Genomic DNA, 26490 nt, shown 5'->3' on the forward strand with positions numbered 1-26490 from the left:
GGTACAGCTAATGACAGTATAAGTACATTGTGTCACACAGGTACAGCTAATGACGGGATAAGTACATTGTGTCACACAGGTACAGCTAATGACAGGATACATTGTGTCACACAGGTACAGCTAATGACAGGATAAGTACATTGTGTCACACAGGTACAGCTAATGACGGGATAAGTACATTGTGTCACACAGGTACAGCTAATGACAGGATAAGTACATTGTGTCACACAGGTACAGCTAATGACAGGATACATTGTGTCACACAGGTACAGCTAATGACAGGATAAGTACATTGTGTCACACAGGTACAGCTAATGACGGGATAAGTACATTGTGTCACACAGGTACAGCTAATGACGGGATACATTGTGTCACACAGGTACAGCTAATGACAGGATAAGTACATTGTGTCACACAGGTACAGCTAATGACAGGATAAGTACATTGTGTCACACAGGTACAGCTAATGACAGGATAAGTACATTGTGTCACACAGGTACAGCTAATGACAGGATAAGTACATTGTGTCACACAGGTACAGCTAATGACAGGATAAGTACATTGTGTCACACAGGTACAGCTAATGACAGGATAAGTACATTGTGTCACACAGGTACAGCTAATGACGGGATAAGTACATTGTGTCACACAGGTACAGCTAATGACGGGATAAGTACATTGTGTCACACAGGTACAGCTAATGACGGGATAAGTACATTGTGTCACACAGGTACAGCTAATGACAGGATAAGTACATTGTGTCACACAGGTACAGCTAATGACAGGATAAGTACATTGTGTCACACAGGTACAGCTAATGACAGGATAAGTACATTGTGTCACACAGGTACAGCTAATGACGGGATAAGTACATTGTGTCACACAGGTACAGCTAATGACAGGATACATTGTGTCACACAGGTACAGCTAATGACGGGATAAGTACATTGTGTCACACAGGTACAGCTAATGACGGGATAAGTACATTGTGTCACACAGGTACAGCTAATGACAGGATAAGTACATTGTGTCACACAGGTACAGCTAATGACAGGATACATTGTGTCACACAGGTACAGCTAATGACAGGATAAGTACATTGTGTCACACAGGTACAGCTAATGACGGGATAAGTACATTGTGTCACACAGGTACAGCTAATGACGGGATACATTGTGTCACACAGGTACAGCTAATGACAGGATAAGTACATTGTGTCACACAGGTACAGCTAATGACAGTATAAGTACATTGTGTCACACAGGTACAGCTAATGACAGGATAAGCACATTGTGTCACACAGGTACAGCTAATGACAGGATAAGTACATTGTGTCACACAGGTACAGCTAATGACAGGATAAGTACATTGTGTCACACAGGTACAGCTAATGACAGGATAAGTACATTGTGTCACACAGGTACAGCTAATGACAGGATAAGTACATTGTGTCACACAGGTACAGCTAATGACGGGATACATTGTGTCACACAGGTACAGCTAATGACGGGATAAGTACATTGTGTCACACAGGTACAGCTAATGACGGGATAAGTACATTGTGTCACACAGGTACAGCTAATGACGGGATAAGTACATTGTGTCACACAGGTACAGCTAATGACGGGATAAGTACATTGTGTCACACAGGTACAGCTAATGACGGGATAAGTACATTGTGTCACACAGGTACAGCTAATGACAGGATAAGTACATTGTGTCACACAGGTACAGCTAATGACAGGATAAGCACATTGTGTCACACAGGTACAGCTAATGACAGGATAAGTACATTGTGTCACACAGGTACAGCTAATGACGGGATAAGTACATTGTGTCACACAGGTACAGCTAATGACGGGATAAGTACATTGTGTCACACAGGTACAGCTAATGACGGGATAAGTACATTGTGTCACACAGGTACAGCTAATGACGGGATACATTGTGTCACACAGGTACAGCTAATGACGGGATAAGTACATTGTGTCACACAGGTACAGCTAATGACGGGATACATTGTGTCACACAGGTACAGCTAATGACGGGATACATTGTGTCACACAGGTACAGCTAATGACAGGATAAGTATATTGTGTCACACAGGTACAGCTAATGACAGGATACATTGTGTCACACAGGTACAGCTAATGACAGGATACATTGTGTCACACAGGTACAGCTAATGACAGGATAAGTACATTGTGTCACACAGGTACAGCTAATGACGGGATAAGTACATTGTGTCACACAGGTACAGCTAATGACGGGATAAGTACATTGTGTCACACAGGTACAGCTAATGACGGGATAAGTACATTGTGTCACACAGGTACAGCTTATGACGGGATAAGTACATTGTGTCACACAGGTACAGCTAATGACGGGATAAGTACATTGTGTCACACAGGTACAGCTAATGACGGGATAAGCACATTGTGTCACACAAGTACAGCTAATGACGGGATAAGTACATTGTGTCACACAGGTACAGCTAATGACGGGATACATTGTGTCACACAGGTACAGCTAATGACGGGATACATTGTGTCACACAGGTACAGCTAATGACAGCATAAGTACATTGTGTCACACAGGTACAGCTAATGACAGGATAAGTACATTGTGTCACACAGGTACAGCTAATGACGGGATACATTGTGTCACACAGGTACAGCTAATGACAGGATAAGTACATTGTGTCACACAGGTACAGCTAATGACGGGATACATTGTGTCACACAGGTACAGCTAATGACCCTCCGTATGCATGACACATCGCATTCCGGGTCTTATTCAGAGCCGGACGCTATTTGCGCTCGCTTGTTCAGAAAAAGGGGGTGGCTATTCAAATGAACAGTTCGCTCTTTGCGGTCTGTTCACGCCTCTATGTCTGAACGAGCGATCAAAACTTGCGGTTGTAATTTTGAAAAAGACGCCCCCTGGCCGCTCGCACCATACGTCATGTCCGCTATTTATGAACTGCTCGCTATTCTAGTGGTTGGTTTTTCCTACCGCAATCTTGCGAGCAGTTCTGGCTATAAAATAACCCAGTGACGTGGTCAATGACGCTGCTGTATTAATTATGCACACCCATAAAACGCCCGTTTTGACCTTTAAGCACGCCTGCGTTCTGAATTCCACTCCCCGTTTTCAAGCACCTTCCCCTGTTACCACCCACATACGCCTCATTCTGTCACTCAAAATAGCAGGCATTCGCTATTTAGCGAACAAACTATTTTCGGCCGCACTGACTGGTTCGCGCATGCGTATTACAATCTGTACGCATGCGCAGATGTGCGAACATCGCTCATAACGAACGAGCGGCCGCTTACGAGCGGTTCTGAATGAGGGCCTCCATCCCAAAGCATGACACACAGCATTCCATCCCGCAACCCTCCGAGTGCATGATACATCACACTCTATCCCAATGCATGACACATCACATTCCATCCCACAACCCACCGAATGCATGACACATCGCATTCCATCCCACAACTCTCCGAGTGCATGACACATCGCATTCCATCCCGCAACCCTCCGAATGCATGACACATCGCTTTCCATCCCACAACTCTCCGAGTGCATGACACACAGCATTCCATCCCGCAACCCTCCGAGTGCATGACACATCACATTCCATCCCGTAACCCTCCGAATGCATGACACATCGCATTCCATCCCGCAACCCTCCAAATGCATGACACATCGCATTCCATCCCGCAACCCTCCGAATGCATGACACATCGCTTTCCATCCCACAACTCTCCGAGTGCATGACACACAGCATTCCATCCCGCAACCCTCCGAGTGCATGACACATCACATTCCATCCCGTAACCCTCCGAATGCATGACACATCGCATTCCATCCCGCAACCCTCCAAATGCATGACACATCGCATTCCATCCCGCAACCCTCCGAATGCATGACACATCGCATTCCATCCCGCAACCCTCCGAATGCATGACACATCGCATTCCATCCCGCAACCCTCCGAATGCATGACACATCGCATTCCATCCCGCAACCCTCCGAATGCATGACACATCGCATTCCATCCCACAACCCTCCCAATGCATGACACATCGCATTCCATCCCACAACCCTCCCAATGCATGACACATCACATTCCATCCCAATGCATGACAAATCGCATTCCATACAGCAACCCTCCGAGTGCATGACACACGGCATTCCATCCCGCAACCCTCCGAGTGCATGACACATCGCATTCCATCCCAATGCATGACATATCGCATTCCATACAGCAACCCTCCGAGTGCATGACACACGGCATTCCATCCCACAACCCTCCGAATGTATGGCACATCGCATTCCATCCCGCAACCCTCCCAATGCATGACACATCACATTCCATCCCGCAACCCTCCGAATTCATGACACACGGCATTCCATCCCACAACCCTCCGAGTGCATGACACATCGCATTCCATCCCGCAACCCTCCGAGTGCATGATGCATCACGTTCCATCCCGCAACCCTCCGAGTGCATGACACATCGCTTTACATCCCGCAACCCTCCCAATGCATGGTACATTGCATTCCATCCCACAACCCTCCCAATGCATGACACATCGCATTCCATCCCGCAACCCTTTCCTATGCATGGCACATTGCATTCCATCCCACAACCCTCCGAATGCATGGCGCATCGCATTCTATACTGCACCCCTCCGAGTGCATGCCAACGTTATTATCGCCGGTATGTATGAAGAACACCGTAAAGCACAGCTCTCTTGGTAAGAGTGGCCCTTTGCGAATGAGGGACTTCCAGGTCTATGGCGTCCTTTTGCGTGTGTCGCGGGGGGTGCTGGGAGGGATCCGATTGGAATCCCCTCACTGCACTCTCCCGATAGAAGCCCATAGGCCTCTATAGCTTAACCCACTGAATCGCTGTCTGGGGCCTGGTGCATATGAGAAATGTAGTGTAACCTGCATTTCCGGGGTTTGCCCGCATTTCTCCCTGTGCTGCACCCCGCTCCTCTGTTCTATGCAGACTACTATTGGGTGAAGTGCTTAGCCTGGTACAATTCTGCCAATATGAATGACTGCCAGGGTTTACATTTACCCTAAGGTCTCTCTTGAAAATAAAATTAGAAAACTGGATAGAAGTGGATGGAAGTTAAGTTGGGTACACACTATACAATGTGTGTACCCAACGATGGAACAGCGCCATGTAACGAAGTATCAGGCGCCATACTCACAGTCCGCTGTACAATAACACAGTATATCATTCATTGTGTGGTGCAGCAGATGGGATGATGTGATTACCACCGTGCATTCGCAGTCAGGCGTACTCACAGTACGGTCCTCATTATGTTATGTTCCAATCCCTGTCGGAACAATATGTATATGTACGATATATCTTATAATGTGTACCCTGATTTAATCTGACTTATGGTGTTATTGTCCGTCATACTATTAATGTAACAAGATAGAGTAAGAACCTGATTTATATCTCTCCAGTGAAAGTGATCTGCGACGTACATCGGCCAATGATAGACCCCGGACTACTTCCAGCTCTGGGAGATCAGACTCGTCCTTCCCAACCTGCTCTCACCACACCTGCTGGAGTCATCCAAACCCTCAGAGTCATCAGGTACAGACCTCTCCTAGAGAAGATCATAAGCCCCCAATCTGCTCCCACCCTCTGTAACTGGGGATAGGAATTAGCGGTATTGTCCCCCAGCACTGTGAGTTCTAAGACTGAGAATTATAATAAATACAGAGCCGAATATATCAATCATCACACACACAATTGTCATACATCTCACCCTCCTCCGTCTGCATACCGACATCTGTGATCACCGTATGCAGGTGAAGTTACCTTTAGTGAATGGTAGACTGGTATAGTGCTCAGATTCTAAGGGATGTATTTACTAAAGGTCAATTTTGATCTATTTAATGTTGTGTTTCTGGGGCTAATTCACACATTTACTAATAAAAAAGGGTCTGTTGTACCTGTATTAGTAAATGTGTGATTTATTCTCAGAATCGCAACATCGAGGTTGATACATTTTTTGTTGATTTTTAAATTGATTAAAGTTGACCTTTAGTAAATGTACCCCTAAGTGTTTAGTCCAAAGTGTAATTAGATTTCTCGTTCCTCCATGGGGGAACACAGGTAACACTCTGGGGTATAGGGTGCAGAGGTGTCTGGGCACCAAACAGTTAACTTCTTTTCCCCAGCAGCACAGGCTCCATCTCCCTATACCACGCCTCCAACACTAGTTGGAGCAGTTTTTCGTTTGATGCCCAAAGGAGTGGAACCAGTCTCAGCTTCTTTTACCATTATTAGTTTTATTTATTTATATTATGAACAGTCAGTATCTCAGGGACGCTCTCACTGCTGATACCCAGCGCCCACAGCGCTGACGACTGGGTCAGAAAAAGGAGGGGGGCTTAACCCCCTATTGTTCCTCAGCACACTGAATTATACTTGCAACAATATATGAAGACTTTAAGGTCATAGAAATTCAGAGATATTGGTTGCATGCATTTGCAAATACATGGGAAGCTGCTAGACCACGTCACGGCTTTTCTGTCACTAACAGTCCCTAACACTAAGGGGTTCACGTCTGGGGAGCAGTGCACCCCGAAATACGTCCAGCCCAGGATCCCCCAGGGCATCACACGAAAAATGGAAAAAGAGTGACAGTGAAGTGTAAAGTATAGATGTGTGCGAGTAATTAATAAGTGTTGAAAAAAGTATATATAAAATATATGTGAAATATTACATGAATAAAATACAACATAACAGGTGATGTGAAAAGCAACTATGTGTATATTACGTGGTGATGCCCTGAGGAGGCCCAGCCAGAGCAGCCTCGGGTGCCCTATGCCCAATACACATAGGCCCTCATTCAGAGGCGGTCGCAAGAAGCGACCGCTCGTTCTGAATGAGGGCGGCCGCTTGTATTTTTTTAGTGTGGCCACCCAGTCACTAGCTAAGCTGTGGGTTACCACTCACAGCTTTAGCGACCGACCAGGTTGAGTGTCGTGATGGTCAAGACCATCGCGACCATCAGGGCTTGCGATGAGACCCTAAGGTTTGGTCTCGGCAACCGCAAGCCCCAGGGAGCTTCCTGCTCTGATCGAGCAGGAAGCTCCCCACTGACATCACTGCTGATGTCAGTGCGGCCGCCCACAAAACGGCACGGAACGCCTCTGTTTGTGTAGCCACCCCCCCGCCCCGCCTACAAAACGGGGCGAGCTGTCGATCAACATCAACAGACGCCCCTTTTGTAGTGAGCTCCGGAGCGAGAGAATTTCTCTCTTGCTCCGGGGCTTGCGCAAGCGCAGTTCGGCCGCTGCGCGTGCGCAGGGCCTTAACATCGACCTGGTTGCGAGCACTCAACGCTTGCGACTGGGTCTGAATGAGACCCATAGTTGCTTTTCACATCACCTGTTATGTTTGTATTTTATTCATGTAATATTTCACATATATTTTAACCCCTATTTTCAACACTTATTAATTACTCGCACACATCTATACTTTACACTGCACTGTCACTCTTTTTCCATTTTTCGTGTGATGCCCTGGGGGGATCCTGGGCTGGACGTTTTTCGGGGTGCACTGTGCCCCGAACGTGAACCCCTTAGTGTTAGGGACTGATAGTGACAGAGAAGCCGTGACGTGGCCTAGCAGCTTCCCATGTATTTGCAAATGCATACAACCAATATCTCTGACGTTCTATTACCATATAGTGTTCATATAGTGTTGCAAGTATTATTCAGTGTGCTGAGGAACAATAGGGGGTTAAACCCCCCTCCTTTTTCTACTTAGTATGACCCCTCCCTTTCATGCACCTGATTAGTACTGCTAGATTGATTGAGCAGCTGCCATTTTTGTTTGTTTGACTGGGTCAGAAACCCTGGCCCTAGGGATGGCGGTGTGGTTACCTTGTTTACTATCGATGGTGATTTAGCAAGTGGCCATCGATAGTGAGCAACTATGCAATGAATGACCATTGATGGTTCCACCAACCGATGGTCATCCCTGTTCCTTGGCTGACTGGCCCATGGGCCAATCAGAACCTGGGGGCGGGACAATGCTCTGTGTCCCGGCACCTTGCAAAAAAAACCAAAAACATTTGGTTATGCTTTACCATCGATAGAGGGAAACTATCTGGTTCTCCCCCATCGATGGTAATAGCATTTGACATCGGCCATAAACCATCGATGATTTTGAATCATCAATGGTCGATGGCCATCTCTACCTGGCCCAACTCCAGCACACTGAAGGGTGCCACAGCCGATCGCTCGGGGAGGGTAAGGTGGCTCCCTGCTTGTGGCCTGGGTAGTGATGGTGTATGTGCCCTGTGTTTCTCTGGATCGCAACCTGATGTACCGGCACCTGGGACTACTGCCCAGGAGCCGGCATGGGCTACTATACTATCACAATGTTACAGCTGGAAAATCAGCTTGCAGACCCTAGACCTGCACTCCCTGCTAATCTTGCTACTTGAGTTAATTCAGTTGTCACTATTACGGCTAACACCAAACCACCGTGGGTTCAGTCCTTTCTCAGTCGGTTCAAGATGTCTGCTTCCTTGAGATGCTAGACAAGGACCGCCCTTCCAAACTTAGGAATTTCAGATGAACGGCGAGGGACAGTTTGGACTCTGAGGTTTCCTCAGACCAGAAAGATGACGTCCCTGTTGATTCAGATATGGAGACTTGCTCTGTTCAAGAGGACTCACAACCACAAGTAGATGTTGAAGCCTTGAACAAGGCAGTCAAAACTGCACTCTTGATTAAAGACAAAGACCAAGCCTTGAAATCATATTCCTCTGTATTTAAGCACCAAAAGAAATCAGCAGTGCAGTTTCCTTCCTCTCCTCATTTAGGGGACCTCCTAGCGCAGGTGTGGACTTGCCCTAGCAAGCGCTTCTTGATTTCAAAGTGCATGTTCACTTTTTATCCCCTCCCTGTGGCTGACCGGGCTAAGTGGGAGTCTCCTCCCACCGTGGATGCACACGTGGCTAGATTGGTCAGATCTTCTACCCTTCCTATCCTGAATTCAGCCACCCTCAAGGATCCTATAGATAGGAAGCTACATTTTCTTAAAGCTATTTCTTCTAATGCAGGGACCATTTTCCATCCGGCCCTTGCCTCAGCTTGGGTTGCCAAAGCTCTGGGACACTGGGCGGATTCCTTGGAGGATAGTCTTCGGTCGGGGGTTCACAGAACGGAGTTGCTATCTTTGGTCGACAATGTCAGAGAGGCCCCCATTGACTCAGGTATCCTTGCTTCTAAGGTATCTGTATCGGTTGTGGGATCTCGGAAAGCTTTCTGGCTCCACAATTGGTTAGCGGATGCGGACTTCAAGAAGGTGCTGGAAGCTCTTCCTTCTCAGGGGACGTGCTGTTTGGGCTGGAGCTCAACAAGATTGTTGCTACAGTGGCAGCTTCTAAGTCTGCTTTCCATCAGCTGCCCCCAAGTCTAGGGCCTCTAATTTTCGTTCCTTTGGGAGGCTCTTTTGCTATTCTGCGATTTTTGGATGGCAATGACGTCTGACACCTGGGTAAGAGGTGTAGTGTCCCAGGTTTACACCCTAACTTTCAGGGAAGTCCTCCAATCCAGTTCTCAACAGGTCTGCAAGTAGATCCGGATATGGTAAAGGTGCTATGGAATTCCATAAGTTTGCTTCTGGCCTCCTGGGTGTTTGTTCCCTTTCCTCTGTCTCAGAGAGGTGTCGGTTTTTATGACAATTTGTTCCTGGTCCCAAGACTGGACGGATCGTGAAATAGCTGAACAGGTATCTCCATGTTCCCAGGTTCCGTATGGAATCTTTGTGTTCCATAATTCTGGCTCTGACATCCAGGACGTCTACTTACACATTTTCATCAGGGAATTCAATCAGCGCTTTCTCAGGTTTGCGGTAAGAGGAACACTTCCAATTTCGGGTTTTGCCTTTTGGACTTTTAACAGCTCCTCGTATTTTCTCATCAATCACCGGAAATCCTCTGTGACGCCATCCAAGAAGATGCTCCAGTTGTAGGGCAGTGACTTGTCATCAAACTTTCAAGGATGATGGACGGATCGAGAAAGCCTTCTTTCCATCAATTTCCTGGATATTCGGCAGTCTGCAAGGCTATTTGTCAGGCAAGGCACCTTCTCCTCCACAAACCTGCAATCTGACCACAGTCGCATACATAAATCATCAAGGTGGCACTCGCAGTCGAGGCGCCATGAAGGAGGAGCGGCGGATTCTGCAGTGGGCGTAGCGTTACCCTCCGTCTCTATCGGTGGTGTACATTTCAGGAGTCAAAAATTGGGAAGTGGACCTAATCAGCCGCCAGGACATTCATGCCGATGAGTGGTCCCTCTGTCCAGGCATTGGTACGTCGTTGGGGCCATCCGGACATCAACATGATGGCCTCCTGTCACAACCACAAGCTACCAAAATACTGTTCCCGTACCCGGGATCTGGGAGCCTTTCTGGTGGAGACCCTAGCTGTTAGGTGGTCATTTCCTCTCATTTACTTCTTTCCACCAATTCCCAAGATTCTGCTGGTTCTTTTCAAATTGAAGTTGGAGGGTGGCACGGCAATTTTCACCGCTCTGGATTGGCCTTGCAAAGCTTGGTACACCAGCCTTCTCGGTCTGTCTGTTGACACTCCATGGTGGCTTCCTCACCAACCTGACCTTCTGTCTCAGGGTCCGTGCTTCCACCCGGACTTGGCCCATCTGGCTTTCATGGGTTGGCTCTTGAGACTTCGATCTTAAAACCAAGGATTTTTCCTCTGCAGTCATCAACACTCTGCTTTGCGCCAGGAAACCCACCTCGGCTCGCATCTATTATAGGGTCTGGAAGACTTAGTTTAGCTCCCGATCTTTCCGCTTTTCAAGAGTCCTTTCTTTCTTACAGAAATTATATATATATTTAGTGTATTCGTATTCCTGTGCTAGTTTTATATTGCTAATACATAAATATACCCTAATAAACTGTATACCCTTGTTTCTTTTATAGTAATGATTTTTGTTCTTTTTAAAAAAAATTTTTTACTTTTTTTGATTTTTATAACAATGTATGCTGTATTGTATTGTCTTACGGTACTTAACCTTTAGTCTATAAAATTTTAATATAATATATCTTGTAATAGCTACAAGTGTGAATATTGATCTTAGTAGTGCACCACATTGAACACTCTTCCTATTCCTCTTGTTTCTGTTGATCTCAGAACTCCCTCTTTGTTGTAGTGGATAGATTTACCAAGATGGCTCATTTTATTCCCCTCGGGAAACTTCCCAGTGCTTCTAAAATGGCCAAAGTTTTTTTAATTCAACAGATCTACAAATTGCATGATTGCTCTTCGAGAGGGGGCCTCTATTTACCTCCTGATTTTTTAAAGCTTTCTGCAAGTTACTCCAAGTCAGATGAGATCTTTCCTCTGGTTGTCATCCCCAAACCAATAGTCAGGCAGAACGAGTGACTCAAACCTTGGATCAGTACCTTTTGAATCTACTCAAACTTTCCGTAGAGTTGCATTCAACTAAAAAAAGCCCTTTTCCAATTACGGGTCCCATGCACAACCCCTTTCAAGGTCCAAATAGCGGCAGATATGTGTCATTAGCTCCTCAGTTACATACTGAAGATGACTATCCACCAAATTTCTACATCTAAGATGTCCTTCTCCCAAGTTAGCAGAACCCTGTTTGGCCTTTTCCTGTCTCAGCCATTTGAACTCCTCCTACTGTGAAATTAGTTTTACCTCCACAAATGCAACGTATTCATCCTGTTCTTTACGTCTCGCAAGTCAAGAATGTATCACCAGCAATCCAACCTCCACCTTCTCATGGAAACCCACCAACTTGTTAGTATTTATTCTTTGTTGATTTTTCCAGAGCCTCCATTTTATCATTCTTTGTTTATATTTTCTCGAAAGAAGAGCTTAGGGAGTAAGCGCTCTGATTCTTCCATTGTGGACATCTTTCCACCGCCAATTCCACCCTTTTTAGTAAAAGGAACGATGGCAGATGGTCAGGTTTTATTTCGGTAAAAGGTTTGATTTGCAGTAAGAGGAAAGAAGATGAAGGGTCTGCTTGTATATTTGTATTTACTAACGCTGGTTCACACTATTGATTTGTCTGTACTGCTATGCTTTTCAAAATGACCTGTGGATCGGATAATGCACAGCCATAGGAACATTGCTGCATGTTCACTCCTTCATTGACATTCCTGGGAAGACCAATAATAGCTGCTGAAAGGATAGGAAGTTTGGTAAGGTCTGGGAGAGCCATAATATGTGCATAAAGCATTGGCGAGCTTGTCAGGGCTGGGGGAGATCCATAATAGGTGCTGAAGTTATTGTGGTGGAACTCCTCAGGAGTTTGTAGAGAACCCATAATAGGTGCTAAAAGTATTGTGGAGGGAACTTCTCAGGAGTTTTATATGGAACCCATAATAGATGCTGAGAGAATTGGAACTCTTGTCAGAAAACCACATTAGGGCTGCGGGGATCAGTAACGCACAGAAGGGATTGGGGTGCCTGTCAGGGCTGTGGGGATCAGTAATGCACAGAAGGGATTGGGGTGCCTGTCAGGGCTGCGGGGATCGGTAGGGCTGCTGGAATCAGTAGGGCTGCGGGGATCAGTAACACACATAAGGGATCGGGGTGCCTGTCAGGGCTGCGGGGATCAGTAATGCACAGAAGGGATTGGGGTGCCTGTCAGAGCTGCGGGGATCAGTAATGCACAGAAGGGATTGGGGTGCCTGTCAGGGCTGCGGGGATCAGTAATGCACAGAAGGGATTGGGGTGCCTGTCAGAGCTGCGGGGATCAGTAATGCACAGAAGGGATTGGGGTGCCTGTCAGGGCTGCGGGGATCAGTAATGCACAGAAGGGATTGGGATGCCTGTCAGGGCTACGGGGATCAGTAATGCACAGAAGGGATTGGGGTGCCTGTCAGGGCTACGGGGATCAGTAACACACAGAAGGGAATGGGGTGCCTGTCAGGGCTGCGGGGATCAGTAACGCACAGAAGGGATTGGGGTGCCTGTCAGGGCTGCGGGGATCAGTAACACACAGAAGGGATTGGGGTGCCTGTCAGAGCTGCGGGGATCAGTAATGCACAGAAGGGATTGGGGTGCCTGTCAGGGCTGCGGGGATCAGTAACACACAGAAGGGATCAGGGTGCCTGTCAGGGCTGCGGGGATCAGTAATGCACAGAAGGGATTGGGGTGCCTGTCAGAGCTGCGGGGATCAGTAATGCACAGAAGGGATTGGGGTGCCTGTCAGGGCTGCGGGGATCAGTAATGCACAGAAGGGATTGGGATGCCTGTCAGGGCTACGGGGATCAGTAATGCACAGAAGGGATTGGGGTGCCTGTCAGGGCTACGGGGATCAGAAACACACAGAAGGGAATGGGGTGCCTGTCAGGGCTGCGGGGATCAGTAACACACAGAAGGGATTGGGGTGCCTGTCAGAGCTGCGGGGATCAGTAATGCACAGAAGGGATTGGGATGCCTGTCAGGGCTGCGGGGATCAGTAACACACAGAAGGGATTGGGGTGCCTGTCAGGGCTGCGGTGATCAGTAATGCACAGAAGGGATTGGGGTGCCTGTCAGGGCTACGGGGATCAGTAACACACAGAAGGGAATGGGGTGCCTGTCAGGGCTGCGGGGATCGGTAATGCACAGAAGGGATTGGGGTGCCTGTCAGAGCTGCGGGGATCAGTAATGCACAGAAGGGATTGGGGTGCCTGTCAGGGCTGCGGGGATCAATAATGCACAGAAGGGATTGGGATGCCTGTCAGGGCTACGGGGATCAGTAATGCACAGAAGGGATTGGGGTGCCTGTCAGGGCTACGGGGATCAGTAACACACAGAAGGGAATGGGGTGCCTGTCAGGGCTGCGGGGATCAGTAACACACAGAAGGGATTGGGGTGCCTGTCAGAGCTGCGGGGATCAGTAATGCACAGAAGGGATTGGGATGCCTGTCAGGGCTGCGGGGATCAGTAACACACAGAAGGGATTGGGGTGCCTGTCAGGGCTGCGGGGATCAGTAATGCACAGAAGGGATTGGGGTGCCTGTCAGGGCTACGGGGATCAGTAACACACAGAAGGGAATGGGGTGCCTGTCAGGGCTGCGGGGATCGGTAATGCACAGAAGGTATTGGGGTGCCTGTCAGGGCTGCGGAGATCAGTAATGCACAGAAGGGATTGGGGTGCCTGTCAGGGCTGCGGGAATCAGTAATGCACAGAAGGTATTGGGGTGCCTGTCAGGGCTGCGGGGATCAGTAATGCACAGAAGGGATTGGGGTGCCTGTCAGGGCTGCGGGGATCGGTAATGCACAGAAGGTATTGGGGTGCCTGTCAGGGCTGCGGGGATCGGTAACGCACAGAAGGGATTGGGGTGCCTGTCAGGGCTGCGGGGATCAGTAACGCACAGAAGGTATTGGGGTGCCTGTCAGGGCTGCTGGGATCAGTAACGCACAGAAGGGATTGGGGTGCCTGTCAGGGCTACGGGGATCAGTAATGCACAGAAGTGATTGGGGTGCCTGTCAGAGCTGCGGGGATCAGTAATGCACAGAAGGGATTGGGGTGCCTGTCAGGGCTGCGGGGATCAGTAACGCACAGAAGGGATTGGGGTGCCTGTCAGCGCTGTGGGGATCAGTAATGCACAGAAGGGATTGGGGTGCCTGTCAGGGCTGCTGGGATCAGTATTGCACAGAAGGGATTGGGGTGCCTGTCAGGGCTGCGGGGATCAGTAATGCACAGAAGGGATTGGGGTGCCTGTCAGGGCTGCGGGGATCGGTAGGGCTGCTGGAATCAGTAGGGCTTGCGGGGATCAGTAACGCACAGAAGGGATTGGGGTGCCTGTCAGGGCTGCGGGGATCAGTAATGCACAAAAGGGATTGGGGCGCCTGTCAGGGCTGCGGGGATCAGTAATGCACAAAAGGGATTGGGGCGCCTGTCAGGGCTGCGGGGATCAGTAACACACAGAAGGGATTGGGGTGCCTGTCAGGGCTGCGGGGATCAGTAATGCACAAAAGGGATTGGGGCGCCTGTCAGGGCTGCGGGGATCAGTAATGCACAAAAGGGATTGGGGCGCCTGTCAGGGCTGCGGGGATCAGTAACACACAGAAGGGATTGGGGTGCCTGTCAGAGCTGCGGGGATCAGTAATGCACAGAAGGGATTGGGGTGCCTGTCAGGGCTGCGGGGATCAGTAACGCACAGAAGGGATTGGGGTGCCTGTCAGGGCTGCGGGGATCAGTAATGCACAGAAGGGATTGGGGTGCCTGTCAGGGGTGCGGGGATCAGTAACGCACAGAAGGGATTGGGGTGCCTGTCAGGGCTGCAGGGATCAGTAATGCACAGAAGGGATTGGGGTGCCTGTCAGGGCTGAGGGGATCGGTAATGCACAGAAGGGATTGGGGTGCCTGTCAGGGCTGCGGAGATCAGTAATGCACAGCAGGGATTGGGGTGCCTGTCAGGGCTGCGGGAATCAGTAATGCACAGAAGGGATTGGGGTGCCTGTCAGGGCTGCGGAGATCAGTAATGCACAGAAGGGATTGGGGTGCCTGTCAGGCCTGCGGGGATCAGTAACACACAGAAAGGATTGGGGTGCCTGTCAGGGCTGCGGGGATCAGTAATGCACAGAAGGTATTGGGGTGCATGTCAGGGCTGCGGGGATCAGTAACGCACAGAAGGTATTGGGGTGCCTGTCAGGGCTGCTGGGATCAGTAACGCACAGAAGGGATTGGGGGGCCTGTCAGGGCTACGGGGATCAGTAATGCACAGAAGTGATTGGGGTGCCTGTCAGAGCTGCGGGGATCAGTAATGCACAGAAGGGATTGGGGTGCCTGTCAGGGCTGTGGGGATCGGTAACGCACAGAAGGGGTGCCTGTCAGGGCTACGGGGATCAGTAACACACAGAAGGGAATGGGGTGCCTGTCAGGGCTGCGGGGATCAGTAACGCACAGAAGGGATTGGGGTGCCTGTCAGGGCTGCGGGGATCAGTAACGCACAGAAGGGATTGGGGTGCCTGTCAGGGCTGCGGGGATCAGTAACGCACAGAAGGGATTGGGGTGCCTGTCAGGGCTGCGGGGATCAGTAACGCACAGAAGGGATTGGGGTGCCTGTCAGGGCTGCGGGGATCAGTAACGCACAGAAGGGATTGGGGTGCCTGTCAGGGCTGCGGGGATCAGTAATGCACAGAAGGGATTGGGGTGCCTGTCTGGGCTGCGGGGATCAGTAACGCACAGAAGGGATTGGGGTGCCTGTCAGGTCTGCGGGGATCAGTAACACACAGAAGGGATTGGGGTGCCTGTCAGGGCTGCGGGGATCAGTAACGCACAGAAGGGATTGGGGTGCCTGTCAGGGCTGCGGGGATCAGTAACGCACAGAAGGGATTGGGGTGCCTGTCAGGGCTGCGGGGATCAGTAATGCACAGAAGGGATTGGGGTGCCTGTCAGGGCTGCGGGGATCAGTAATGCACAGAAGGGATTGGGGTGCCTGTCAGGGCTGCGGGGATCGGTAGGGCTGCGGGGATCAGTAGGGCTGCGGGGATCAGTAATGCACAGAAGGGATTGGGGTGCCTGTCAGGGCTGTGGGGATCGGTAACGCACAGAAGTGATTGGGGTGCCTGTTAGGGCTGCGGGGATCAGTAATGCACAGAAGGGATTGGGGTGCCTGTCGGGGCTTTGGGGATCAGTAATGCACAGAAGGGATTGGGGTGCCTGTCAGGGCTGTGGGGATCAGTAACGCACAGAAGGGATTGGGGTGCCTGTCAGGGCTGCGGGGATCAGTAATGCACAGAAGGGATTGGGATGCCTGTCAGGGCTGCGGGGATCAGTAATGCACAGAAGGGATTGGGGTGCCTGTCAGGCCTGCGGGGATCAGTAATGCACAGAAGGGATTGGGGGCCTGTCAGGGCTGCGGGGATCAGTAATGCACAGAAGGGATTGGGGTGCCTGTCAGGGCTGCGGGGATCAGTAACGCACAGAAGGGAATGGGGTGCCTGTCAGGGCTGCGGGGATCAGTAACGCACAGAAGGGATTGGGGTGCCTGTCAGGGGTGCGGGGATCAGTAACGCACAGAAGGGATTGGGGTGCCTGTCAGGGCTGCGGGGATCAGTAATGCACAGAAGGGATTGGGGTGCCTGTCAGGGCTGCGGGGATCAGTAACACACAGAAGGGATTGGGGTGCCTGTCAGGGCTGCGGGGATCAGTAACGCACAGAAGGGATTGGGGTGCCTGTCAGGGCTGCGGGGATCAGTAACGCACAGAAGGGATTGGGGTGCCTGTCAGCGCTGCGGGGATCAGTAATGCACAGAAGGGATTGGGATGCCTGTCAGGGCTGCGGGGATCAGTAACACACAGAAGGGTTCGGGGTGCCTGTCAGGGCTGCGGGGATCAGTAACGCACAGAAGGGATTGGGGTGCCTGTCAGGGCTGCGGGGATCAGTAACGCACAGAAGGGATTGGGGTGCCTGTCAGGGCTGCGGGGATCGGTAATGCACAGAAGGGATTGGGGTGCCTGTCAGGGCTGCGGGGATCGGTAACGCACAGAAGGGATTGGGGTGCCTGTCAGGGCTGCGGGGATCAGTAAAGCACAGAAGGGATTGGGGTGCCTGTCAGGGCTGCGGGGATCAGTAATGCACAGAAGGGATTGGGGTGCCTGTCAGCGCTGCGGGGATCAGTAACGCACAGAAGGGATTGGGGTGCCTGTCAGAGCTGCGGGGATCAGTAATGCACAGAAGGGATTGGGGTGCCTGTCAGGGCTGCGGGGATCGGTAATGCACAGAAGGGATTGGGGTGCCTGTCAGGGCTGCGGGGATCAGTATTGCACAGAAGGGATTGGGGTGCCTGTCAGGGCTGCGGGGATCAGTAATGCACAGAAGTGATTGGGGTGCCTGTCAGGGCTGCGGGGATCGGTAGGGCTGCTGGAATCAGTAGGGCTGCGGGGATCAGTAACGCACAGAAGGGATTGGGGTGCCTGTCAGGGCTGCGGGGATCAGTAATGCACAGAAGGGATTGGGGTGCCTGTCAGGGCTGCGGGGATCAGTAATGCACAGAAGGGATTGGGGTGCCTGTCAGGGCTGCGGGGATCAGTAATGCACAGAAGGGATTGGGGTGCCTGTCAGGGCTGCGGGGATCAGTAACGCACAGAAGGGATTGGGGTGCCTGTCAGGGCTGCGGGGATCAGTAATGCACAGAAGGGATTGGGGTGCCTGTCAGGGGTGCGGGGATCAGTAACGCACAGAAGGGATTGGGGTGCCTGTCAGGGCTGCAGGGATCAGTAATGCACAGAAGGGATTGGGGTGCCTGTCAGGGCTGAGAAGATCGGTAATGCACAGAAGGGATTGGGGTGCCTGTCAGGGCTGCGGGGATCAGTAACGCACAGAAGGTATTGGGGTGCCTGTCAGGGCTGCGGAGATCAGTAATGCACAGAAGGGATTGGGGTGCCTGTCAGGCCTGCGGGGATCAGTAACACACAGAAGGGATTGGGGTGCCTGTCAGGGCTGCGGGGATCAGTAATGCACAGAAGGTATTGGGGTGCATGTCAGGGCTGCGGGGATCAGTAACGCACAGAAGGTATTGGGGTGCCTGTCAGGGCTGCTGGGATCAGTAACGCACAGAAGGGATTGGGGGGCCTGTCAGGGCTACGGGGATCAGTAATGCACAGAAGTGATTGGGGTGCCTGTCAGAGCTGCGGGGATCAGTAATGCACAGAAGGGATTGGGGTGCCTGTCAGGGCTGTGGGGATCGGTAACGCACAGATGGGATTGGGGTGCCTGTCAGGGCTACGGGGATCAGTAACACACAGAAGGGAATGGGGTGCCTGTCAGGGCTGCGGGGATCAGTAACGCACAGAAGGGATTGGGGTGCTTGTCAGGGCTGCGGGGATCAGTAACGCACAGAAGGGATTGGGGTGCCTGTCAGGGCTGCGGGGATCAGTAACGCACAGAAGGGATTGGGATGCCTGTCAGGGCTGCGGGGATCAGTAACGCACAGAAGGGATTGGGGTGCCTGTCAGGGCTGCGGGGATCAGTAATGCACAGAAGGGATTGGGGTGCCTGTCAGGGCTGCGGGGATCAGTAATGCACAGAAGGGATTAGGGTGCCTGTCTGGGCTGCGGGGATCAGTAATGCACAGAAGGGATTGGGGTGCCTGTCAGGGCTGCGGGGATCAGTAACACACAGAAGGGATTGGGGTGCCTGTCAGGGCTGCGGGGATCAGTAACGCACAGAAGGGATTGGGGTGCCTGTCTGGACTGCGGGGATCAGTAATGCACAGAAGGGATTGGGGTGCCTGTCAGGGCTGCGGGGATCGGTAGGGCTGCGGGGATCAGTAGGGCTGCGGGGATCAGTAATGCACAGAAGGGATTGGGGTGCCTGTCAGGGCTGTGGGGATCGGTAACGCACAGAAGGGATTGGGGTGCCTGTCAGGGCTGCCTGGACTGCGGGGATCAGTAATGCACAGAAGGGATTGGGGTGCCTGTCAGGGCTGCGGGGATCGGTAGGGCTGCGGGGATCAGTAGGGCTGCGGGGATCAGTAATGCACAGAAGGGATTGGGGTGCCTGTCAGGGCTGTGGGGATCGGTAACGCATGAAGGGATTGGGGTGCCTGTCAGGGCTGCTGGGATCAGTAATGCACAGAAGTGATTGGGGTGCCTGTTAGGGCTGCGGGGATCAGTAACGCACAGAAGGGATTGGGGTGCCTGTCGGGGCTTTGGGGATCAGTAATGCACAGAAGGGATTGGGGTGCCTGTCAGGGCTGTGTGGATCAGTAACACACAGAAGGGTTTGGGGTGCCTGTCAGGGCTGCGGGGATCAGTAACGCACAGAAGGGATTGGGGTGCCTGTCAGGGCTGTGGGGATCAGTAATGCACAGAAGGGATTGGGGTGCCTGTCAGAGCTGCGGGGATCAGTAATACACAGAAGGGATTGGGGTGCCTGTCAGAGCTGCGGGGATCAGTAATGCACAGAAGGGATTGGGGTGCCTTTCTGGGCTGCGGGGATCGCTAATGCACAGAAGGGATTGGGGTGCCTGTCAGGGCTGCTGGGATCGGTAAGGCACAGAAGGGATTGGGGTGCCTGTCAGGGCTGCGGGGATCAGTAACGCACAGAAGGGATTGGGGTGCCTGTCAGGGCTGCGGGGATCAGTAACGCACAGAAGGGATTGGGGTGCCTGTCAGGGCTGCTGGGATCAGTAACGCACAGAAGGGATTGGGGTGCCTGTCAGGGCTGCGGGGATCAGTAACGCACAGAAGGGATTGGGGTGCCTGTCAGGGCTGCGGGGATCAGTAACGCACAGAAGGGATTGGGGTGCCTGTCAGGGCTGCGGGGATCAGTAACGCACAGAAGGGATTGGGGTGCCTGTCAGGGCTGCGGGGATCAGTAACGCACAGAAGGGATTGGGGTGCCTGTCAGGGCTGCGGGGATTAGTAACGCACAGAAGGGATTGGGGTGCCTGTCACGGCTGCGGGGATCAGTAACGCACAGAAGGGATTGGGGTGCCTGTCAGAGCTGCGGGGATCAGTAACGCACAGAAGGGATTGGGGTGCCTGTCAGGGCTGCGGGGATCAGTAACGCACAGAAGGGATTGGGGTGCCTGTCAGGGCTGCGGGGATCGGTAATGCACAGAAGGGATTGGGGTGCCTGTCAGGGCTGCGGGGATCAGTAACGCACAGAAGGGATTGGGGTGCCTGTCAGGGCTGCGGGGATCAGTAACGCACAGAAGGGATTGTGGTGCCTGTCAGGGCTGCGGGGATCAGTAACGCACAGAAGGGATTGGGGTGCCTGTCAGGGCTGCGGGGATCAGTAACGCACAGAAGGGATTGGGGTGCCTGTCAGGGCTGCGGGGATCAGTAACGCACAGAAGGGAGTGGGGTGCCTGTCAGGGCTGCGGGGATCAGTAATGCACAGAAGGGATTGGGGTGCCTGTCAGGGCTGCGGGGATCAGTAATGCACAGAAGGGATTGGGGTGCCTGTCAGGGCTGCGGGGATCGGTAGGGCTGCGGGGATCAGTAGGGCTGCGGGGATCAGTAATGCACAGAAGGGATTGGGGTGCCTGTCAGAGCTGCGGGGATCAGTAATGCACAGAAGGGATTGGGGTGCCTTTCAGGGCTGCGGGGATCAGTAATGCACAGAAGGGATTGGGGTGCCTGTCAGGGCTGCTGGGATCGGTAATGCACAGAAGGGATTGGGGTGCCTGTCAGGGCTGCGGGGATCAGTAACGCACAGAAGGGATTGGGGTGCCTGTCAGGGCTGCGGGGATCAGTAACGCACAGAAGGGATTGGGTTGCCTGTCAGTGCTGCTGGGATCAGTAACGCACAGAAGGGATTGGGGTGCCTGTCAGGGCTGCGGGGATCAGTAACGCACGGAAGGGATTGGGGTGCCTGTCAGGGCTGCGGGGATCAGTAATGCACGGAAGGGATTGGGGTGCCTGTGAGGGCTGCGGGGATCAGTAACACACAGAAGGGATTGGGGTGCCTGTCAGGGCTGCGGGGATCAGTAACGCACAGAAGGGATTGGGGTGCCTGTCAGGGCTGCGGGGTTCAGTAATGCACAGAAGAGATTGGGGTGCCTGTCAGGGCTGCGGGGATCGGTAACGCACAGAAGGGATTGGGGTGCCTGTCAGGGCTGCGGGGATCGGTAACGCACAGAAGGGATTGGGGTGCCTGTCAGGGCTGCGGGGATCAGTAACGCACAGAAGGGATTGGGGTGCCTGTCAGAGCTGCGCGGATCAGTAACGCACAGAAGGGATTGGGGTGCCTGTTAGGGCTGCGGGGATCGGTAACGCACAGAAGGGATTGGGGTGCCTGTCAGGGCTGCGGGGATCGGTAATGCACAGAAGGGATTGGGGTGCCTGTCAGGGCTGCGGGGATCGGTAACGCACAGAAGGGATTGGGGTGCCTGTCAGGGCTGCGGCGATCAGTAACGCACAGAAGGGATTGGGGTGCCTGTCAGGGCTGCGGGGATCAGTAACGCACAGAAGGGATTGGGGTGCCTGTCAGGGCTGCGGGGATCAGTAACGCACAGAAGGGATTGGGGTGCCTGTCAGGGCTGCGGGGATCAGTAATGCACAGAAGGGATTGGGGTGCCTGTCAGGGCTGCGGGGATCAGTAATGCACAGAAGGGATTGGGGTGCCTGTCTGGGCTGCGGGGATCAGTAACGCACAGAAGGGATTGGGGTGCCTGTCAGGGCTGCGGGGATCAGTAACACACAGAAGGGATTGGGGTGCCTGTCAGGGCTGCGGGGATCAGTAACGCACAGAAGGGATTGGGGTGCCTGTCAGGGCTGCGGGGATCAGTAATGCACAGAAGGGATTGGGGTGCCTGTCAGGGCTGCGGGGATCAGTAGGGCTGCGGGGATCAGTAATGCACAGAAGGGATTGGGGTGCCTGTCAGAGCTGCGGGGATCAGTAATGCACAGAAGGGATTGGGGTGCCTGTCAGGGCTGCGGGGATCAGTAATGCACAGAAGGGATTGGGGTGCCTGTCAGGGCTGCGGGGATCGGTAGGGCTGCGGGGATCAGTAGGGCTGCGGGGATCAGTAATGCACAGAAGGGATTGGGGTGCCTGTCAGAGCTGCGGGGATCAGTAATGCACAGAAGGGATTGGGGTGCCTGTCAGAGCTGCGGGGATCAGTAATGCACAGAAGGGATTGGGGTGCCTTTCTGGGCTGCGGGGATCAGTAATGCACAGAAGGGATTGGGGTGCCTGTCAGGGCTGCTGGGATCGGTAAGGCACAGAAGGGATTGGGGTGCCTGTCAGGGCTGCGGGGATCAGTAACGCACAGAAGGGATTGGGGTGCCTGTCAGGGCTGCGGGGATCAGTAACGCACAGAAGGGATTGGGGTGCCTGTCAGGGCTGCTGGGATCAGTAACGCACAGAAGGGATTGGGGTGCCTGTCAGGGCTGCGGGGATCAGTAACGCACAGAAGGGATTGGGGTGCCTGTCAGGGCTGCGGGGATCAGTAACGCACAGAAGGGATTGGGGTGCCTGTCAGGGCTGCGGGGATCAGTAACGCACAGAAGGGATTGGGGTGCCTGTCAGGGCTGCGGGGATCAGTAACGCACAGAAGGGATTGGGGTGCCTGTCAGGGCTGCGGGGATCAGTAACGCACAGAAGGGATTGGGGTGCCTGTCAGAGCTGCGGGGATCAGTAACGCACAGAAGGGATTGGGGTGCCTGTCAGGGCTGCGGGGATCAGTAACGCACAGAAGGGATTGGGGTGCCTATCAGGGCTGCGGGGATCGGTAATGCACAGAAGGGATTGGGGTGCCTGTCAGGGCTGCGGGGATCAGTAACGCACAGAAGGGATTGGGGTGCCTGTCAGGGCTGCGGGGATCAGTAACGCACAGAAGGGATTGGGGTGCCTGTCAGGGCTGCGGGGATCAGTAACGCACAGAAGGGATTGGGGTGCCTGTCAGGGCTGCGGGGATCAGTAACGCACAGAAGGGATTGTGGTGCCTGTCAGGGCTGCGGGGATCAGTAACGCACAGAAGGGATTGGGGTGCCTGTCAGGGCTGCGGGGATCAGTAACGCACAGAAGGGATTGGGGTGCCTGTCAGGGCTGCGGGGATCAGTAACGCACAGAAGGGATTGGGGTGCCTGTCAGGGCTGCGGGGATCAGTAATGCACAGAAGGCATTGGGGTGCCTGCCTGGGCTGCGGGGATCAGTAACGCACAGAAGGGATTGGGGTGCCTGTCAGGGCTGCGGGGATCAGTAACACACAGAAGGGATTGGGGTGCCTGTCAGGGCTGCGGGGATCAGTAACGCACAGAAGGGATTGGGGTGCCTGTCAGGGCTGCGGGGATCAGTAATGCACAGAAGGGATTGGGGTGCCTGTCAGGGCTGCGGGGATCGGTAGGGCTGCGGGGATCAGTAATGCACAGAAGGGATTGGGGTGCCTGTCAGAGCTGCGGGGATCAGTAATGCACAGAAGGGATTGGGGTGCCTGTCAGGGCTGCGGGGATCAGTAATGCACAGAAGGGATTGGGGTGCCTGTCAGGGCTGCGGGGATCGGTAGGGCTGCGGGGATCAGTAGGGCTGCGGGGATCAGTAATGCACAGAAGGGATTGGGGTGCCTGTTAGAGCTGCGGGAATCAGTAATGCACAGAAGGGATTGGGGTGCCTGTCAGAGCTGCGGGGATCACTAATTCACAGAAGGGATTGGGGTGCCTTTCAGGGCTGCGGGAATCAGTAATGCACAGAAGGGATTGGGGTGCCTGTCAGGGCTGCTGGGATCGGTAATGCACAGAAGGGATTGGGGTGCCTGTCAGGGCTGCGGGGATCAGTAACGCACAGAAGGGATTGGGGTGCCTGTCAGGGCTGCGGGGATCAGTAACGCACAGAAGGGATTGGGGTGCCTGTCAGGGCTGCTGGGATCAGTAACGCACAGAAGGGATTGGGGTGCCTGTCAGGACTGCGGGGATCAGTAACGCACGGAAGGGATTGGGGTGCCTGTCAGGGCTGCGGGGATCAGTAATGCACAGAAGGGATTGGGGTGCCTGTGAGGGCTGCGGGGATCAGTAACACACAGAAGGGAATGGGGTGCCTGTCAGGGCTGCGGGGATCAGTAACACACAGAAGGGATAGGGGTGCCTGTCAGGGCTGCGGGGTTCAGTAATGCACAGAAGAGATTGGGGTGCCTGTCAGTGCTGCGGGGATCAGTAATGCACAGAAGGGATTGGGGTGCCTGCCTGGGATGCGGGGATCAGTAACGCACAGAAGGGATTGATGTGCCTGTCAGGGATGCGGGGATCAGTAACACACAGAAGGGATTGGGGTGCCTGTCAGGGCTGCGGGGATCAGTAACGCACAGAAGGGATTGGGGTGCCTGTCAGGGCTGCGGGGATCAGTAATGCACAGAAGAGATTGGGGTGCCTGTCAGGGCTGCGGGGATCGGTAGGGCTGCGGGGATCAGTAATGCACAGAAGGGATTGGGGTGCCTGTCAGAGCTGCGGGGATCAGTAATGCACAGAAGGGATTGGGGTGCCTGTCAGGGCTGCGGGGATCAGTAATGCACAGAAGGGATTGGGGTGCCTGTCAGGGCTGCGGGGATCGGTAGGGCTGCGGGGATCAGTAGGGCTGCGGGGATCAGTAATGCACAGAAGGGATTGGGGTGCCTGTTAGAGCTGCGGGGATCAGTAATGCACAGAAGGGATTGGGGTGCCTGTCAGAGCTGCGGGGATCAGTAATGCACAGAAGGGATTGGGGTGCCTTTCAGGGCTGCGGGAATCAGTAATGCACAGAAGGGATTGGGGTGCCTGTCAGGGCTGCTGGGATCGGTAACGCACAGAAGGGATTGGGGTGCCTGTCAGGGCTGCGGGGATCAGTAACGCACAGAAGGGATTGGGGTGCCTATCAGGGCTGCGGGGATCAGTAACGCACAGAAGGGATTGGGGTGCCTGTCAGAGCTGCGGGGATCAGTAATGCACAGAAGGGATTGGGGTGCCTTTCAGGGCTGCGGGAATCAGTAATGCACAGAAGGGATTGGGGTGCCTGTCAGGGCTGCTGGGATCGGTAATGCACAGAAGGGATTGGGGTGCCTGTCAGGGCTGCGGGGATCAGTAACGCACAGAAGGGATTGGGGTGCCTGTCAGGGCTGCGGGGATCAGTAACGCACAGAAGGGATTGGGGTGCCTGTCAGGGCTGCTGGGATCAGTAACGCACAGAAGGGATTGGGGTGCCTGTCAGGGCTGCGGGGATCAGTAACGCACGGAAGGGATTGGGGTGCCTGTCAGGGCTGCGGGGATCAGTAATGCACAGAAGGGATTGGGGTGCCTGTGAGGGCTGCGGGGATCAGTAACACACAGAAGGGAATGGGGTGCCTGTCAGGGCTGCGGGGATCAGTAACACACAGAAGGGATTGGGGTGCCTGTCAGGGCTGCGGGGTTCAGTAATGCACAGAAGAGATTGGGGTGCCTGTCAGTGCTGCGGGGATCAGTAATGCACAGAAGGGATTGGGGTGCCTGCCTGGGATGCGGGGATCAGTAATGCACAGAAGGGATTGGGGTGCCTGTCAGGGCTGCGGGGATCAGTAACGCACAGAAGGGATTGGGGTGCCTGTCAGGGCTGCGGGGATCAGTAATGCACAGAAGAGATTGGGGTGCCTGTCAGGGCTGCGGGGATCGGTAGGGCTGCGGGGATCAGTAATGCACAGAAGGGATTGGGGTGCCTGTCAGAGCTGCGGGGATCAGTAATGCACAGAAGGGATTGGGGTGCCTGTTAGGGCTGCGGGGATCAGTAATGCACAGAAGGGATTGGGGTGCTTGTCAGGGCTGCGGGGATCGGTAGGGCTGCGGGGATCAGTAGGGCTGCGGGGATCAGTAATGCACAGAAGGGATTGGGGTGCCTGTTAGAGCTGCGGGGATCAGTAATGCACAGAAGGGATTGGGGTGCCTGTCAGAGCTGCGGGGATCAGTAATGCACAGAAGGGATTGGGGTGCCTTTCAGGGCTGCGGGAATCAGTAATGCACAGAAGGGATTGGGGTGCCTGTCAGGGCTGC

At 53.4% G+C, this 26490-nt stretch overlaps 1 protein-coding gene across 1 annotated transcript in view; it reads left to right on the forward strand.

The window, feature by feature from the left end:
• The window catches only part of M1AP (meiosis 1 associated protein), a 97925-nt gene that overhangs the window by 13778 nt on the left and 57657 nt on the right, over nt 1-26490 (forward strand). Inside the window, exon 5 of the mRNA XM_088457222.1 lies at nt 5491-5623. Within this exon, the coding sequence (XP_088313348.1) occupies nt 5491-5623 (133 nt within the window). The remainder of the gene's footprint in view (nt 1-5490; nt 5624-26490) is intronic.

The sequence above is a fragment of the Taudactylus pleione genome, unplaced genomic scaffold (assembly GCF_031769625.1).
Source record: "Taudactylus pleione unplaced genomic scaffold, aTauple2 ptg000747l, whole genome shotgun sequence".
NCBI lineage: Eukaryota > Metazoa > Chordata > Amphibia > Anura > Myobatrachidae > Taudactylus > Taudactylus pleione.